The sequence below is a fragment of the Macrosteles quadrilineatus genome, unplaced genomic scaffold (genome assembly GCF_028750875.1).
Source record: "Macrosteles quadrilineatus isolate MER2022 unplaced genomic scaffold, UCM_ALF_1.0 Scaffold_9__3_contigs__length_116548681, whole genome shotgun sequence".
In the NCBI taxonomy this organism is placed as follows: Eukaryota; Metazoa; Arthropoda; class Insecta; order Hemiptera; family Cicadellidae; genus Macrosteles; species Macrosteles quadrilineatus.
This window is the reverse complement of record NW_026542602.1, coordinates 77,729,851-77,749,071: the sequence shown is the minus strand read 5'-3', so window position 1 is coordinate 77,749,071 and position 19,221 is coordinate 77,729,851. Positions and strand designations below refer to the sequence as shown.

Genomic DNA, 19,221 nt, shown 5'->3' with positions numbered 1-19,221 from the left:
CTAACAGGTTATACGATTTAATAAAAAAAGTAAAAATCGAACAAAGAAAGTTTAACAGAACAACACAAAACATTTTACAACCTAAAGATAGTACCTTTGGGAACCATTTTGTTTAACTTTTACGTTTGTCTTTCTGATTGCGGCCTTAGAACATTGAAACAGGTGTTAGATTCGAAAAGTAACAATTGTTGACAACTCTTTTCCAGTGGTGAATGAGACAGGTTTGACTTGTGTTTGTAAAATGTTAAAAGTATATTTCAAGTAGACAAAATTGGTAAACATATTAACGACTAACTAAAAGGTCGTCCAGTGGTACAAAACTCGACCAAATTTGTAATGTAAATACGTTTTATCATAAGTTGTAAATAAAACATATGATTAGAATTTCTTCTATTTTTACTTTCTCCCCCTATACCGTAGTATATGGAGAAAGTATTGTTTTCGTCAAAATTTTCGAGTTTGAGTTTTGAGTGGATATATTCGTTTTGGGTCCCCCTGGACCCAAAAAAGTGGTTTTCGAAGTGATGTCTGTGTGTGTGTGGGTGTGTGTGTGTGCGTGTGTGTGTGTGTGTGTGCGTACGTTTGCATATCATTGTCGGGACACACGCCTGCATACGGCCAGACAGTCGGGCTAACACACGATTGTCGGGACTCACACACGTCCCGACAAGCAAAGAGTGCCTGAAACGTTGTAATCGGGTCCCAGAAACACTTAGAAAATTTTGTTTTAAATGTCCCGACAGTCAATGTACGCCCCCGGAGTCAGTGATGCCTATCTTAGTCGGGCCCTATATCTCACACGTGCGGTGGCGCGGCAGTGGTGAGTTGCGGAACTAATGAAATGTGTGGTCGTCCCGACATTCACTTCAAATGCAGGTTTCATGTTAAAGTGTTGCAATGTTGCCAATTCGAAGTTCCAACAGTTTTTTTCATCATCTACTAGTGCTGACTGCTGGTGATCGTGTCGTGTAGTGGAGTGGAGCGGAAAAGGACGGAGGCTAGGCGACGAAAACGAAAGTGAAAAGTGTAATGTAAAGTGACTGGACTGAGGACTGGTAGTGGTAGCATTTTTCCATTTTGATTTAGATTTTAGCATTGCAGACAAGACGAAGCGATGGACATTGGACATGGGTGATGAAACTTCATAAACTTTGGTGAGTATTTCTGTAGATTGTTTGTTTAATTCAAGAATTAGCTACAAGACTTAAGATTGATATTCTTGATTAGGCTGAATATTTCTTTGGGCGTTTATCATATGTTAAAATGTTCACCAGTATCTTAGCCAAAACTTATCATTTAACTTAAGCGCCTAGCCCAGGTCTATGTACGGTTGTAAAGGGCCCTCTGTAAGTTAGGTTAAGATGACTAAAAGGTAGGCCTTAGCACGCCTAACCTTCATAACAAACTTAGCCAATTTAGGGAACTGCTACTGACAAATATTAAATTAATTTACAAGTGATTAATTTTAGTAAGTTAAGTAGGCTCCTAGCATTAAACTTTAACTTAAAGACTTCCTTTAAGTATCTTAAGCCTAGGCCCAAATCAGTCACGTAATTTTTATAACCCACAGCCTAGGCCTAGGTCTAAGCTAATTCCTAACTAACTTATATACAGTAAGTTAAACTTAGGCCTAACTTACCCTTGGCAAATGAATTTAGGCTAGGTTTATGTAGGCCTATCAGTTGATGGTTAATTCCCATCAGGCCATGTAGTTTATGTTCAGTTGAACTGTAAATTTGTTTGTAAATGACCTGCTTGCAGTATTTATTCCAAGAATAGGCTAGGCTATCGGCGTACAGTTGGTGGACGAGTAGCCACAGCGTAGTTGTTATTAAGTAACTTATAAGTTAATACTGAAATCAAATACCGGTAGGCTATAGGATAAACTAAATGACACATCCAATCCGGATCTGCTTGTCATAGTGAATATACTTAGACTTAAAAAATAACTTCTTGATCAGCATTGTACGTGTTATTAAATTTACGGAAAGTACCTAAATAAAAGAAACGTCTTATAACATTTAAAACATATATTTACGCTTATACTGTTACTCACAAGACGGTATACAAAAAAGATGGTTAGTGGTGATCGATTTCGATTGGACACTCCAATTATTACAGACCCAATAACTTAAGCGAATGACAAGAATCTTGAATGGCGTCCCTACTTGTACCCTATTGGCTACTGGAAGCACCGGGCAATACATTTTTTATAAGTAGGCCTACAACTGGAATAAAAATTTACTTGTTCATTTAACTTATCAACTTAGGCCTATTTCTATTTTTACATTTTTCCTACAGAGAAAGTGTTAACTTACTGGTGTCTGTGTCTGTTTTTTACAGTTCTTCCCAAGCTTTCATTAGCCTACATATCCTTTCTTACAATTCTTCAAAATACATAGACTAAGTTATCCTCAATTTTTCCTATTGAGTGGCCATTTTGTAACAGGTGTTGTGCGACATATCTTTCTGGTTTGTTGTTCCTCCACGCAGATAACTTATGTGGTTTTTGAAGCGGTTAACGAAGTTCACAGTCTGACCAGTGTAGAAGCTAGCACAATCGTTACAATTGATTCTATATAGGCTATGCCCAAAGCGTCGAATTTGTTAATTTGGTCTTATATTTTTTCTGATGATGGTTGGAGTGTCCAATCGAAATCGATCACCACTTACCATCTTTTTTGTATATTTACCGTCTTGTGAGTACCTAAACAGTATACCGGTGAGCGTAAATATATGTTTTAAGTGTTATAAGACGTTTCTTTTATTTACTTTCCGTAAATTTAATAACACGTAGGCCTACAATGCTGATCAAGAAGTTATTTTTTAAGTCTATATTCACTATGACAAGCAGATACGGATTGGATGTGTCATTTAGTTTATCCTATGCCGGTACCGGTATTTGATTTCAGTATTATAAGTTACTTAATAACAACTACGCTGTGGCTACTCGTCCATTAACCGTACGCCGATGCGCCGTCGGTCAATGACGTCACCTGATGAATGAAGTCATGGAAGCCTGAGTTATTTGGCGTACACATGTATTTGATCATTTTAACCCTATAAATTATTGAACTAAACTGTTAGCCTATAACCTAACGTAAAAACTAGCTTTATGAAGGTTTACTAGGCTTAGGCCTAATCGAAAAATAGTTCTGTTCATAAAATTAAATAATAAATGCCTCAAATTCTAAGAAAATATGCACAGTTAAAAAGTAGCAATCACATAATAAGTTAAATCTAATATGGCAAAAAGATAATAATGTGGTCTGTGGGATTTGATCAGGTTACCTCTTAGACATCTGCCAAGTACTCTATCCACTACACCACGAATACCGATAGCTGCACTTTGTATCGTTGCGGTAATGATGTGTCAACAGGAGTCCGTGATGTCATTGACAGACGAAAACAATTTTTTAAAGATAAAGGATGAGGGTAAAAGAAAGACTTTGAATTTGACGGTGGATAATCAGCCGCAAAAGATTCCATGACATCATTAAGATGCTGAGCGGATTTCTCCTATAGCCTAGAGAAGAAGCTATTAGGCTAAGTTAGATACTGTAGGGGCACGTTAAGACCTAGACCTACATCTCAACCTGTTATACTTTCTCATTTTGAGGCTTTCTCATATCCCTAGAGGCCAAAAACACCATTAGCTCAAATTTTGATACATAGGCTATTTGTGCGTTTGTTTACGCGATAAGTCGAAAGAACACCGTCCTGTTTCGATAAAATTTGGTAGGCCTATAGTTATAAATGTATAACCTGCATTTTTTTGAGTTCACGAACCAGGATGATCTTACTATGAGAATTGGTGTTCATGGAGTTTTGGTAAATGTTGAACATGCAATAAGTTAACTTAAAGGATAAAATCCTCATAATTATAGATGACCTAAACGTTTTTTAACTAACTTATTACAGTACCAACCTCCTTAACTAATTTTTGAGCGTGAGAGACCAGTTTCATGTTATTGTAATTACGGTACCGGTATCCAAAAAATATGTTTGGAAGAAATAAGAGAACAGTATAACCAGTACCAGACTACTATATTTGTAAATTGATTTTGATCAACAATTTGTTCAAATAAAATTAGCCTATGTTTAATTTGAAATAGAATTACCGGTATGTTTAGGCTACCTGAGGATAAGGATCTATTTAAGTAGTTGGCTACAAAAAATTTGGTTTTAAAAAGTTTTATTTTCCTGTTTGAAGCCATAGCCTACTGATTGATTAATCTATTTTATTTGAAAAATTATGAATTAAAATGTTTGCCATTGTGAAACGATTTTAGAAGCTAGGCTTTTCTTCATATGGCTTTCAAAAATATTCATTAAATTTTGAACACCATTTTATTTCTTGGAAGTGCTAGTTATTTAAGCTATTTTGTTTACTAAACAGCAGTGTTTATCACTAAGATACGAAGGTAAATTGGTAGGCTAAATAGTCTAGGTATGTGATTCTCACCTATTACTCGCTTCTCACGTCAATATTTACAGTAATTGTTGTCTCTTTATTCTTATATTTTTCTACTGAAATAAGGTCATCTTCATGAAAATATTCACGCAAACACGAGAATTTTTTAAGATGTCCAATCTAAACAAGGAATAGCATGAATGCATTGTAGCCTACCCAGCGGATCACTTGGAATTTGTATACACCCTATGTATCCATAACTTTTGAATAAGCTTACTTAATTTCTCTTTCACCCAGGCACGACACATCTATCTGGCATGCTGTAGCATTGCTGTAGTACGGTAACAAGTTTAATGTCATTAGGTACTAACGATTAATGATACCGTACCTAGTGGAAGCGTGAATAAGTAAGTCGGTACACGACTCCTCCATTCATTGTAATGGTAAGACAATCACATACCAAGACTCAGAATGGTTGCCAGTTCTTGCTCGCCGCGGCCGTGTTCAATTTTGTTTCAGGCTATGCTCAATTTTATGTGGTTCAAAAGTAATCCCAGCTTTTGTAGCTATAGAAATAGTAGGAAATAAATGTAGGCTAGTATGCTCCACTGCTAGCTGCTATTTTCACATGTAACAGTTCGGTATTGATGTAGGCTAAGTAACATTTAATTTGTTACAGGAAAAATGACTTACAAGAGAAACTCCTTTGTAGCAGTCAAGAGTGAAGAAGGTAGGGAATTGTAATTTACCAAAGTAGATTTGTCAGTTACAGTAATATTTATAGATAGGGCTAGGCATATATCATCAATTAAGTTCTGTTCATTTAATTAAAAATGCATTATCACAGACAGATAACGAGTTAAAGGCTAGATTGGCAACATTATAGCTTTGACTATTGATACAACTTCAGAATCCAATAGTCAAATGATAATAGTCTATCTTGGGTGGCTGAAGTTGACTCTGCACTCTGCCTTGTTAGTTTGGGTAGGCCTATATTAGGATCTAGAGGTTGAGTGTCGTCTGAATTGAATGTGTGACGGTTTTAGATTGTTTAAAATAATTTAAAAAATCTGATGTTAAACATTATGTTATCAATGAATAGGGCCTACAGAAGCTACGAAGAAGGTCACAGTCCATGTTATAAATTTAGCCCCTTTAATTCCACTAGGAGCGCTAAAAATGAGCATACACACGCAAATGTAGTTTTTAAACTCGAAAGTCCCTAATTTGATTCTCTGAAACACTTAGCTAGTTGGTATGCTTTGTTCTTACATTAACAATTCAAAAATTGATCCGTCAGAGGATTGCGCCAAGGACAAGCTGGAATCCTGATGTAGTTGAGGAAGCAACCAAAGAATAACGCGATAGGCATATTTCTTGGTCTCTTGATATTCTTTAGTGTTTCGAATGACGGAGCAGCCACTGGTTTTTCTTAACTAAGTACCTGACATGTTGCACTGACAGTAGATCCCATAATTTGTTTTAATAAACTACATTCATACTTAAAATATGCAGTAGGCCTAAGATTTGAAAAAAGTACAAGAATAAATCATTTATTACACTAGGCCTATCTTGTAATTAATATAGGGAATAAGCGACATAAAATAATAAATAATATGGGTTTAAGACTAGATTTTTTAATAGCCTACCTGCAAAATTTGATCATTTAAAACTTTTAAATTATTATTAAACTTAGAATCAAAAAAAATTTTCATCCCAAACAAAGTTTTTATAAAACTCCCCAGTGGCTCTAGGTTTCCCATGTTAACCTTATGAGTACTCATATTTAAATGGAATTAAAGAATTTAGTCAGATGTTTCAACTAAAAAGGTTGGTTCTATGATAGGCTATGCAAAAGCATTAAAATTTATAAGATTTACCAACAGGATGCAGCACTATTATTTTTTTTTTTCATTAATGAAAACAGCTAATTTGAACTAAGCAGCAACAAAAAACTGTGATACACAATAAACTGTGTAAATAAAACTGTGTAAATACAACGGTCTGTCGACCAGGTGACAGGGCGGTCGGGACCATGAACGGGAACGGGTTGTGTGAACAGGGCTTAGAGGTTTTGTTTGATCCCACTATTTGATTTAAATTTTACATTTCAAACATGAAACCTTCACTTATAGACAACATTTTAACATTGTAGTGATGGTTTTATGATCATTAAATGCTAGTTTCAGAATGCAGTACCACAGACAAGGAAACAAAAGTATTTCCTTAGTCAATGACAGTATGTTGTATTTTATGTTATCATCAATCCCATAAGTTAATAGATTCAAACCATGACAAACTATTGGACCTTTTTAATAGACAATGTAGCGTAAATTCTAAGTTGCAGCAAACCGTGCAATAGTTTACTCATTATAATCCTAGTTTTTTTTCACATAGGAAATATATCATCCGAATGAGTCTCCGAATACGAATAAGCCATAGTACAGGGTGATCAATTTAATGAGGCCACTATTGGGATATCGGAAACGGTAAGAATTAGAGACAACTTAACATGGGGGACATTTATTTATTTTTGTGGCAGCTATATATGAATTTAGCTTTTTGAAATTCAGTCGGACCCATTTTTCAATATGGCGACCAACTTTGAAATTTCTTATGGAACACTCTATATTTTATCTTGTTTTCTGATATAACATGTTATTTTAACATTTGTTCGATCAACCCACTCGTTTAGGAGTTACTGCCTATGAATAAATGACTTCTGGTGTACATTTAATATTATGTAGCTCCTTAACGAATAAGTTTAGAGCAAAAATGTGATATGTAAATAAGTCTTAAAATTGCATCTTCAATCCAAAAAGACCATAAAATACACAGTTATTAACTTTTTAAGTTTGCTCTCTTTTTGAAAAATGACCGCCATTTTCGAACTAATGGATTTTTAACCTATTTTATAGTCTTTTTGGAATGTAGATGCAAATTTAAGACTTATTTACTCTTTACTCTTTAGACTACTTTTAAGACTTCCCAATGGTGGCCTTTTTGAGTACTATATACAACCCTGTATATTGGAAATTAATGTTAACCATTTTGTACACATTTACACTATTGTTCTACAAAAAAATCATAATTAGATAGGCAAAGTGTAAGAAAATATATAAAGATTAAAAATAAAATTAAAATATTTAAAACAATTTGTTAAAAGTTAACTTTATTTACAAATTCCAAAATTAATCCAGACACCAAATGACACCACTATTAGTTCAATTGATTACCTGTTGAAAAATCACAAGTTTTTTACTTGTATAAGTATTAATAACATAGAGAAAAAAATTGTTCGATCAATATAACACATTTAAGATAATACATAGGAAATATTTTAATACACCTTATAAATTGCAATAAAAATAGCCTAACTAAAAGAAGGGGTGTTAAATTGGGTGTATGAAAAAACTCTCCTTGTATTTATGGGGTTTTTCTTACAAACTGTCTTTTTTTTTAATTAAATAGAAATTGAATGGGTATGGAATTGTATAAAAAGCTGCCTAAACCACTATACAACCATCCCTCAATAACGGCTATAGTTTTAGGTCAAATATTGGTTATAATTATTTTATTACACCCTTTAAGATTCAAGTCACGACTTTTTGTTATTTCGTATTGTTCCAGGTGGATTTTATCTATGCCAAGTACTGGAAAACATCCCAGAAAAAACAAAAAGAAATAAAAAATACAAAGTTAAATGGTTAGAAGAAGTAGGAAAAAATACATATAAAATTTCTTATGATGACTTTATAGAACAACAATGTATCATAGATGTAGCAATTTTAATAAACAGAAAATCCCACTTGATTCTCAGCAAGTCTGAGCTTCTTAGGTTAGAAGGTCTGGTCAAAAGTTCCAACACTATAAATGTAGAACAATTTTGGAGTGAAGACGAACTAAATGATAAAGAACGGACAGACTTGAAGCAGCATGAAACACTAGAGGTAGAGGCAGACCCTGATGAAACGTTGAGTTTGAGTATTACTAAAAATTTTGAGAATGAAGATGAACTAAATGGTAGAGAACAGGCAGACTTAAAGCAGCATGAAACACTAGAGGTAGAGGCAGACCCTGATGAAACGTTGAGTTTGAGTATTACTAAAAATTTAGAGAATGAAGATGAACTAAATGGTAGAGAACAGGCAGACTTAAAGCAGCATGAAACACTAGAGGTAGAGGCAGACCCTGATGAAACGTTGAGTTTGAGTATTACCAAAAATTTAGAGAATGAAGATGAACTAAATGGTAGAGAACAGGCAGACTTGAAGCAGCATGAAACACTAGATGTAGAGGCAGACCTTGATGAAACTTTGAGTTTGAGTAATACTAAAAATTTAGAGATTGAAGATGAACTAAATGGTAGAGAACAGGCAGACTTGAAGCAGCATGAAACACTAGAGGTAGAGGCAGACCCTGATGAAACGTTGAGTTTGAGTATTACCAAAAATTTAGAGAATGAAGATGAACTAAATGGTAGAGAACAGGCAGACTTGAAGCAGCATGAAACACTAGATGTAGAGGCAGACCTTGATGAAACTTTGAGTTTGAGTAATACTAAAAATTTAGAGATTGAAGATGAACTAAATGGTAGAGAACAGGCAGACTTGAAGCAGCATGAAACACTAGAGGTAGAGGCAGACCCTGATGAAACGTTGAGTTTGAGTATTACCAAAAATTTAGAGAATGAAGATGAACTAAATGGTAGAGAACAGGCAGACTTGAAGCAGCATGAAACACTAGATGTAGAGGCAAACCTTGATGAAACTTTGAGTTTGAGTAATACTAAGAATTTAGAGAATGAAGATGAACTAAATGATAGAGAACAGGCAGACTTGAAGCAGCATGAAACACTAGAGGTAGAGGCAGACCCTGATGAAACTTTGAGTTTGAGTATTACTAAAAATGTACAGAACGAAGATAAAGTAAATGATAGGGAACAGACAGACTTAAAGCCGTGTGAAACACAAGAGGTGGAGGCACAAATGAGTAGTACTAAAAATTTAGAGAATGATGATGAAGTAAATGATGGGGAACAGGCAGACTTAAAGCCGTGTGAAACACAAGAGGTGGAGGCACAAACGAGTACTACTAAAAATTTAGAGAATGATGATGAAGTAAATGATGGAGAACAGACAGACTTAAAGCGGCGTAAAACGCTAAAGGTGGCCACACAAAGTAGTGATGAAATGATGAGTATTAGTAATGATTCAGAGTATCAGCCAGATTTGGAAGAAGAAAGTTCTCCATCCTGTATTTCTGAATTGTCATCATCAGGAGAAGACAGTTTACCAGATAAAGAAATGAATAAAACAATACAAAAGAGGAAATACAAAGTACCAAAACAAAGGGGGTGTGAAATACCAACTAAACGTGGTAGTAAAATTGCAGTACCAGCTTCTAAAGCAAGCGTGAGCACACGAAAAAAAAAATTAGAGAATGAAAATGAAGTAAATGATGGAGAACAGACAAACTTAAAGCGACGTAAAACGCTAGAGGTGGACACACAAAGTAGTGATGAAATGATGAGTATTAGTAATGATTCAGAGTATCAGCCGGATTTGGAAGAAGAAAGTTCTCCATCCTGTATTTCTGAATTGTCATCATCAGGAGAAGACAGTTTACCAGATAAAGAAATTAATAAAACAATACAAAAGAGGAAATACAAAGTAACAAAACAAAGGGTGTGTGAAATACCAACTAAACGTGGTACTGATATTAAAGTACCAATTTCTAAAGCAAGCGTGAGCACAGGAAAAAAAAAAGTATACGATCAAATACATTGTTGCTTTTTTTGTGACAAACTTATTTGTAAGATGTCACGGCATCTTGAGCATTGCCATGAAAATGAAATGGAAGTTGCTAAGATTTTGGCGTTGCCAAAAAGTTCTTTATTGCGGAGAAATGCCTTTAGTGAACTTACTAGATTGGGGGACTATCACTATAATTGTGATATTTTGTCTAAACGAACAGGAGAATTGATACTCATTAGAAGACCATCAGCCATTGAAAAAGAAGGAAAAACATATTCAGACTATTTACCATGTCCCCACTGTCTGGGGTTTTTATTAAAAAAACACTTATGGAGTCATGTGAAATTCACCTGCCACGCTGCAAAGAAAGATGATGACCATGCAAACATTGATAAAAAGAAAGGCTTTCTTTCTCTAAGTAAAGCACTTGTCGGGCATTTCTTGACCCCCGAATCCTCACAAAGTTTTTATGACAACATCATATCGACCTTTAAAAAAAAAGATGGAATAAAGGAAATTTGTTCCGAAGACCCTCTTATAATTCGTTTGGGAATGCTGATGTTTGAAAAATTTAATAATACAAAGAATGACCTCATAAGGCAAAACATGCGCAGACTTGGGCGTTTGGTTAGCGAGTTCAGGAAGATAGATTCAAAGTTTGCAGGTGCCATGGTTATTGATTGCCTTCAACCAAATAATTTTGATTCCTTAATCCAAGCAGTAAAAAACCTGGCTATTGTAGAATTAAATCATTCTGATCGACCAACTATGAAGATACCTTCTTTAGCCTTAAAGCTTGGGCACGCCCTACGAAAATGTGCTGCACTTCAAAGAGGAACGTTTTTGAAAGAAGGAAATTTAAAAGGAGAACGAACCATGAAATCTTTTTTAAGTATCATGGACATTGAATGGGAAAACAGAATTTCCTCTACTGCCTTAATTACCTTCAAAAGGACAAAGCAAAGGAAAGAAGACTTGCTACCTCTAACATCAGATTTGATGAAAATTAATTCTTACTTAGATGGCAAAATTGATGTATATATTGGTTTGTTAAAAGACTGTCCATCGAACGCAAGTTTATGGCAAAATCTAGCAAAAGCAACTTTGGCTAGAATCATGATGTTTAATAAAAAAAGGTCAGGAGAAGTCTCCAAAATGAAAATTAAAGATTTTACTGAAAGGAGAAATTATCATGGTGAAAACTCTGAAGAAATTATAAAGTCATTTTCGGATCTGGAGAAAAAGCTTATGAATGTCATGACACTGATTTACATTGTTGGCAAACGAGAGAATGATGTGCCAGTTTTACTAACTAGTGAAATGAAGAAAGCCATTGATGTTTTGTTGTTATATAGAAAAAACATATCAGTCATTAAATCTAGCAATGAATATATGTTTCCTAATTTGAATTCAGATAGACATCAAAGAGGGCACGATGTAATAAGGGCTTTTTGCCAGGAATTGGACCTACAGAAACCTCACTTAATTACCAGCACCAAATTAAGAAAATATATTGCCACAGTTACCCAAGTAGTAAACTTGACAGAAAATGAAAGTGATTGGCTGGCCCGACATTTAGGTCACAACATCAGAGTTCACAGAGAGTATTATAGGATGCAAGAGTCAGCTGTTGAACTGACCAAAGTCAGTAGACTGCTTTTAGCCGTTGACGAAGGAAGAATAAGTGAATTTAGTGGGCAGAAACTTGACGAAATCAACCTTGAAGGTAATTCCCAATCTCAACTTTTTATAATTAATTTCTTACCAGTCGTTAGGGGCACAAATTATTTTTCACCACACTATGATGTTTTTGGCTGTATTACATACGTTAATTGGTGGCTGAAAGTTACGTTTTGCTGGCCATGCCAGCTGTCGCCAATTTGGGGACCGAGCAGGTTTTTACAGGCCGGGGCCGCAAAATCAGCTGTCCGCTTACTTACTTAGAACATGAATGCGTTTTAAATACACAATCAAAATCCATACCATTGCAATATAGAATTGTGTTATTGTCACCGTTGCCTAGCAACTATTTCTTTATATTTTTGCTGATTCCTCAAATTATTTCTAAAGTTGTAGTTGTGTTGACGATCAGTGTGCATTATTATAGTGGTGAATAGTGGTAATAGGGTATAGTGTGGTGAAAAATAGCGTTCGTACCACGGACCGAAATGGTTTTGCAGCTCTCGATCGTTTAAGTTCTCGACTTCGTCTCGAACTTAAAAACTATCTCGAGCCGGCAAAACCTCATTTTCGGCCCTTGGTACGAAATATATGTTCTGTCATTTTTACATTAGCAGATATACAGGGTGCGGCAAAAAAAAACCGATCTATTTTATGCAGTGCACTGTTCAGCAACAGGTCGTCTGAGACTGATGGGGTTGGGCTCGTTGGAAAGCCTACAGGATGCCATTATCTGTAGTCATGGAGCAGTGGCCACTTGAGCAACGGGAGTTTTTTATAATCGTTTAAAAAAAGTAATGATTTAGTCAACCTAATTTAAAGAATGCACGGAACTGCCGCTGAGTTGCAATGACTGAATCAATACTTTTTCAATTCGACTCGATAAGAAACGCACATTGCTCTGGTGACCACTGCTCTATGACCACAGATAATGGCATCAAGTAGGCTTTCCAACAAGCCCAACCCCATCACACTCAGACTACCTGTTGCTGAACGCGCTGCATAAAATATATTGGTTTTTTTGCCGCACCCGGTAATTCTATCACTGTGCCTATGGATTTTGCATGGAAAATAAACGCATTCCTACATCTAATTCACATATTTTAAGTAATTAATAATAGATTTCAAAATTAAATTTAAGTTTTTCAGTAGTATTTTTATAAAATTGTAATTGCTATAAAAGGAACTCATTGCTATATTAACTCATTAAATGAAGTTTATTTGTGTTCAAAGGAAGGAAACTTGCTGCCTTTTTTGGTGATCAGCAAAATGTCATTGTAAATAAAAACTTGTAAGAATAGATATAGTGAAACTCAGAATAACCAATGCTTCAATTTTTAGATCTTCCAAATCTTCCTTCAGAAGCAGAAAGTGAGGAAGATATTGACCAACCACTAACCGGCCCAAATGAAAGTAAGATATGAATTCTTCTATGTATTACTGAATCTTATAGAAGTTAAGCTATTACAGTAGTACTTATGGTAATACACGGGAACAAATTGTTTGTTTTGATGTCTACAGAAGCAAAAAAGGTTAAAAGTAAAAAAAAACTCATTGCTATTGAATAAGTTTATTTGTGTTAACATGAAGGTAACTTGTGGCTCTTTTTGGTCGTCAGCAGTGTTATTGTAAATTAAATTTTGTAAGATTACATATAGTAAAACTGAAACTTGTCCATGCTTCATTTTCAGATTTCCCAAACCTTTCTTCTGAAGGCGAAAGTGAAGACATTGACAAAGCAAGTACCGTCCAGAAAAAACGTAAGATATCAATAATTCTAGGAATTTTTTTATTTCATTAGATTTTTGTATTAAAATTACATTTTTTTAGAGCCAAATCTTTAACGCTAAATGTCTTAAGCGACTCTGACGTTATCTGATCTCCGAGTCAATGAGTAATTTTGAAAATTCCCTTGTTTTTTCTGAATTTAGCGTAAATCACTTTCATACTAAAACCATTGTAATCTGCACATTGTAAGCTTCAATTTTGTTATATAATATCGCATATCTGGGACTATTTACAGTTGCAGCACAATTATTCCAATTCACATTTTTTGGAAATTAAAATTGTAAAAAATTTGTAAACCTACGCCCAGTTTTAGTAATGTACATTTTTAGACATTTTTTCACAGATTTTGATTGTTTTTCATATCAGAGGCCAAAGTTGTTAGCCTATACTGTAGTATTTTTTGAACAGTTTGCTCACTTTAAGTACGGTAATTAATAGAAGTTATGCATTACAGGCTCAAAACGCAAATCCTTGGAAAACAGACATAAACCGAATTTGAAAACTTCTACAAAAACAAATCCTAGCAACAACAAAGCCACAAGGAATGTGTGGCCGGACAACGAACGGTGCCTGTTACTGCAGCACTTCAAACAAGTCATCAAGAGAGGTAATGTGCCAGGCAAACTCGAATGTCAGGAATTTATAGACGCAAATAAGAGCAATCCCTTTTTTCACTCTATTCAGTGGAAAGATGTTAAATATAGGGTATATAACCAAATACAAAAAGTGAAACCAAAAAGGGTATAATGTAGACCTACATTGTTAAAAAAAACTAGGGTGTTATTGTTTTCAAATTTTTAATGAAATGTTACGGTATTAATAACTGTAAATAATGTTCAGAAACATTCCATGAAGAAATTTTTATTAGAAGCCTACATTAGCTATATCCACACTTGTGCATTTTAAATTCAACATTCAAATCAACATGCATCAACGCAAGCATGCCCCTTGAGGCATGCATTTTAGCTGTATACACTCATACATCACTTTCCTCACTTTCTTGATACCTTTTCTTAATTAGATGAAGACAACGCTAAACTGATAGTAGGGATGGTACGGAATATTTAGTGTTAGTAAAAGTTCCAAAACGTAAGAAATCATTGTGGACAATGCCAATAAAGAAAAACTCAACATTTTCATATTTTATTTATTTATTAATTAAATTGTAATGTCGATTATTTTAATTTAATTTTTATTACTCCGTATGCCCTCTAACATAAATTTGAGCGATAATCTTCCATGCGTTTTGAGGTTTCTTAGTTATTCAATATGCTTTAAACAACTACAACACGGAATACTTGTCAAATATGTAAAGCCGTTGTAAGTTGAAACGCTAAAAAATCAAGGGCTAGTGGATTGTCCATAGGGCTGTGCGCTATGGAATAGAACTCCTTCCGGCTCATTTCGGGCATCCCTTGACTCATGCATCAATTGAGTCCCTCTGCCTCAGGGCATGCATTAAAAGACATGCGCACGAGTGTGGACATGGCTAATAGGATTAAATTTTAATCGGTTCTTGGTCACCATGACTGAATGTGCCTGATGGTTCCATCGTGCCTTAGTTTGAGCCTAATCTTGTTCTTGCTAAGTTGCAATTTATGTTTTTACTGTATTATGGAATATTCTACCAAAAGAAATCAAAGTGACTTTGATAGCGTTAAGAATCTATCAGATAGTGATTTTATGATTTTTTGGTCATATTATAAAAACTTCATTTATTAAAAAAAAATTAGCTAGTTTTTTACATTTGTATGGCTGAATTTTTTATGGTGAGTTTTTAAATTCTTCCCACACATTTTTTACAACTCACATTATGAAACTTAAGAGTAGTAGGCTACAATTGTTGGCATATGTATTCTATTATAACTTTTTTATCAGATTTATTTTGTTAAATGAGGCTTGTCTAGTCATTAATAGAGTCAACCCCATCTACAGTACCAAAGTTATTAAAATAAGAATTTTTTATTGACTCCTGCCTCATTTATATTACATAAAGTATTTGACTTAACCGTGTTTTGTGTTTATTTGTGAATTTTCTATCAATTTAAACAAAGGAGATAATTGTAGTTTACTTAATAAATAATAATGTAATTACAACTTCAAAATAATGGGGTTGTCCGTTTTGGGGTTGACTGTTTTAACCAACCTTTTTGAGTTATCTGACTTAGGCCCGGTCCGGTCCCATTAATATATTGCATTATAATGTTTACATAGGCCTAGTAATTGTTTTTATCATATTTACATTCTTGTTAAGGAGTCTCTATTCAGGGACAGACTGAAATTTTGTTATACTATCCTCTAGTTATTGTTTGTTATTAAATGTAATTTGTATACTCATATTGTTCTAATGTTTTTGTTGTTGTAGGTGTAAGATATTGTTCCTTGTTTTTTATAAATAGTGCAATATGAATTTTGAAAAGTTCCTTTTTATAGTATACCGTACTCATATTGTACAAATAATCTCGTAGTTAAGGTGAAAGATATTGTTCCTTGTTTTGTACAAATAGTACAATATGAATTTTAAAAAGTTCCTTTTTTTTAGTTTTATGTAACAGTAACAGTATTATTACTCGTGTTGTGTTGAATATGAATTATGAATTTTATAAAGTTCTTTGATTTTGTAGTTAAGTGTGTAACAGAGTGTCACCCATGTTGGGTTAAAGGCTATAGGCCCTAATATGAATTTATAAAATATATATTAAAATCATGCATAAAGCTGTTCTCCTGTTATATTTGAGTATTCCTGTTTAATAAAGTTGAATTGTTTTATGCAATATATGTGTCACCAATGTACTGTTCCTGACTTATGAACTTAGAAATTAAGAACTGATTACATGAACCCTACACAACTCTGCCATTTTCAACCAAATATTAATTATTTGACAAACTAGAACATGTAATGCTACATTTGTAATCACAATTTGCTAAGCAATCATAGAACTCATTTATATTTACATGTACAATTTGTTATCATAAATAAATCATTTTACATTTTTTTGCGTCATAGGTAACTTATATGATTGCTGAAAAGGACAGGTAAAAATTCATTTAATTTATTAACATAGATATTCCAGTAACCATTTGACTAATATTTTTAGTACCATGGTACCACACATCGGCCGTAGGAATAGCCATGACAATGGTTTGGCAAAGCCATACTTTATGGCACAATAAGAATTGCAGTGCTATGAGTACAGTATATTAGTTGTATCTACACTAAGGTTGGTTACATAGGTAGTTTACTGAGCTGTAACTATAAGAAGTATACATTGAAGGTTAATTTATATTGTGTATTTCTGAAAAGCCTTTGAAAGGTCATTTGAAAATGTAATGCTTCAAAATCAAACAATCTCATAACGTATCATATAAACAAATCAGGTTTAACGCTTTATCAAAAATAAATCTATACAAATAGAAAAAAATTTTCAATAAAAATATTATTAATATATTTTGGTAAAAGGCCGTTTTGAACCCCCTTTGTAATGTTAAAAGTTTGCATATTAATCTGAGCAAAGATGATAAATGAATGAAAATCCTTTCTTTCAACAGGCATTTATACAAAATCAATACTTCTTTGATAAAACAAAAACAAAATGTCTAACAAAAACTCTCACAGACTCAGTCAGCAATTACGCAAGCGCTAGGACGCACTAGCTGAGGCCATACGCTCAATTTTTTCAGTGCTGTCACAAACCGAGGACGACTATCAAGCATTTTAATGGATAAAGGTAGGTTGTTCAAAAGACGGCAAGCAGTTACAACAAAGGCCAAGGGCCCTGTCATATGATATACTCCTATCATGAGGTATGCGCTGCGCAACGTAAAAGATGCAGTGCGTGAACTCCTCAAGTTACCTTCGGCTACAAAGCTGAAGTCACCTTCAAAATATTTTGGCAATGTATTTTTTTTGTAATTGACAATGCTAACATGATGATTTTAGTTAGCCTCTGATAGTTCAACTTTAATATTTTTTAGCCCAGTAACTTTAGTTAAAAATGCCGACAAAGACATGAAAGATGTATAAAGATGATTTTTTGCATGTTGATAGGGTATGATAGGAAGGGTGTTTTCTGAAAGTTACCCGAATTTCCCCCCTTGCTTCCCCTTAAAACCCTCCCACCCCCCAACACCAGGTTGAACGAGTAGTGTTTTACTAAATCACTAATATCTTTTGATCTAAACAAGCTATCAGCATAATTTTTTTTCTTTGAAATAACCATTAAATTTACTTAAATAAAACCGTACACGTAGCATTATCTCTTTTGGGTGGGTTTATATCTGTGATATAACAAAAAATATTATTTTAAACGTGAACTAGTAGACTATAGGTCAAACCTTGGTTTTTTCAGTAGGTCTTACGGCAATATGTTCGGAAAGAACTTGTAACCCTTTTTATGAGCTTTCGAAAAATATATAACAATACATATTTTAATTTAAATTGTTACCGAATTAAGCCATTTAAATCCATAATTCAAAACCCAAAACAGCCACTACGCTCACTCAGCACATCATTCCAACCTGCCAAATCTACCCTTCTCCCAATACGCATAGTCATTGCGCCAATGAGGCATTTATTCAAGTTCAGAAACTACTTCAAGTTCAACTTTAGTTCCTCCCTTCATTATCGGGTTAGGTTAAATTCCATTCTGTCTTCCGCCCGATTGCCCGGCTACATGGGGTAGAATAGAATAGAATAGAAACGTCTTTTATTTGAAGCGGTTTTCAGAACATAAATACACTGCTTTTCAAAACAACTCAAGTAAGGTACAAAGTCTGCAATACAATAATAAAAGAGAACAAATAATTTAACAAACCGGGTAGCGTTGGCGCAATCCCGGTGCGTGCAGGCGGACTCTTTTCAACTCTCACATTACTGGCACAATCCCGGTCTACTACGGTGCCAAACGAATAAAATATGGTTATTGATGTTATGTTGTGTGTAGCTGCAGTTATTGATTTTGTGCGTTTATTCTAATGTTTCGAAATGGGTAAATAAATGTTTGACTTGTGGCCACTTAAGCTGGCAAGCGTAGCACAGATGGTTGGGCCAACGTTGGTCAACTGTGGGACAGTTGGTTGATGGTTTGGAGCTTCCAAAACCAACCAACCGTTGTCCAACTGTATTTCTCGTAGTTAGGCCAACCAATATTTACAACTGTGGACCAACATTGGTTCATTATTAATGAAATACATTAATATGCATTGCTGGGTATCACATCAAGCCAACCGTTGTCCAACCGTTTTTTAATCCGTTGGACCAACGATGGTCCATAGTTGAGTTAACACGCATTTCATTCTCTCTCTGGATCTAGCTTTCACAACATAATTATAATGCAAATATTTTTTAATTGATATTCTTTAACTTATTTGCAACAACTTAAGGGGAAAGAGTAATTAATCATATATAATATTTAATTATAATAGCATTAATAATCTAACGGTAATTAAATAATCTATATTCAAATACCAGTATCCTTTCTAACTAAAAAAAAAAAAATAATAACTACTTATGATGCCTTAACAGATTAACAGAATCATATTATACTGTGTAGTATCAAACATGTTTTAAGTAGGTATTGCGAC

The 19,221-nt window shown here is 34.2% G+C and overlaps 1 protein-coding gene across 1 annotated transcript; it reads left to right on the top strand.

Annotated features, from left to right (window-relative positions):
* The first annotated feature begins 1,045 nt into the window (after positions 1 to 1,045).
* On the top strand, positions 1,046 to 16,378 carry LOC129002828 (titin homolog). Its single transcript, XM_054430907.1, has 6 exons — positions 1,046 to 1,154; positions 5,094 to 5,144; positions 8,045 to 11,896; positions 13,192 to 13,263; positions 13,542 to 13,610; positions 14,093 to 16,378. The coding sequence occupies exons 2-6, from the start codon at positions 5,099 to 5,101 to the stop codon at positions 14,383 to 14,385; spliced, it is 4,332 nt and encodes a 1,443-aa protein (XP_054286882.1). The 5' UTR covers positions 1,046 to 1,154; positions 5,094 to 5,098; the 3' UTR covers positions 14,386 to 16,378.
* Positions 16,379 to 19,221: the final 2,843 nt, after the last annotated feature.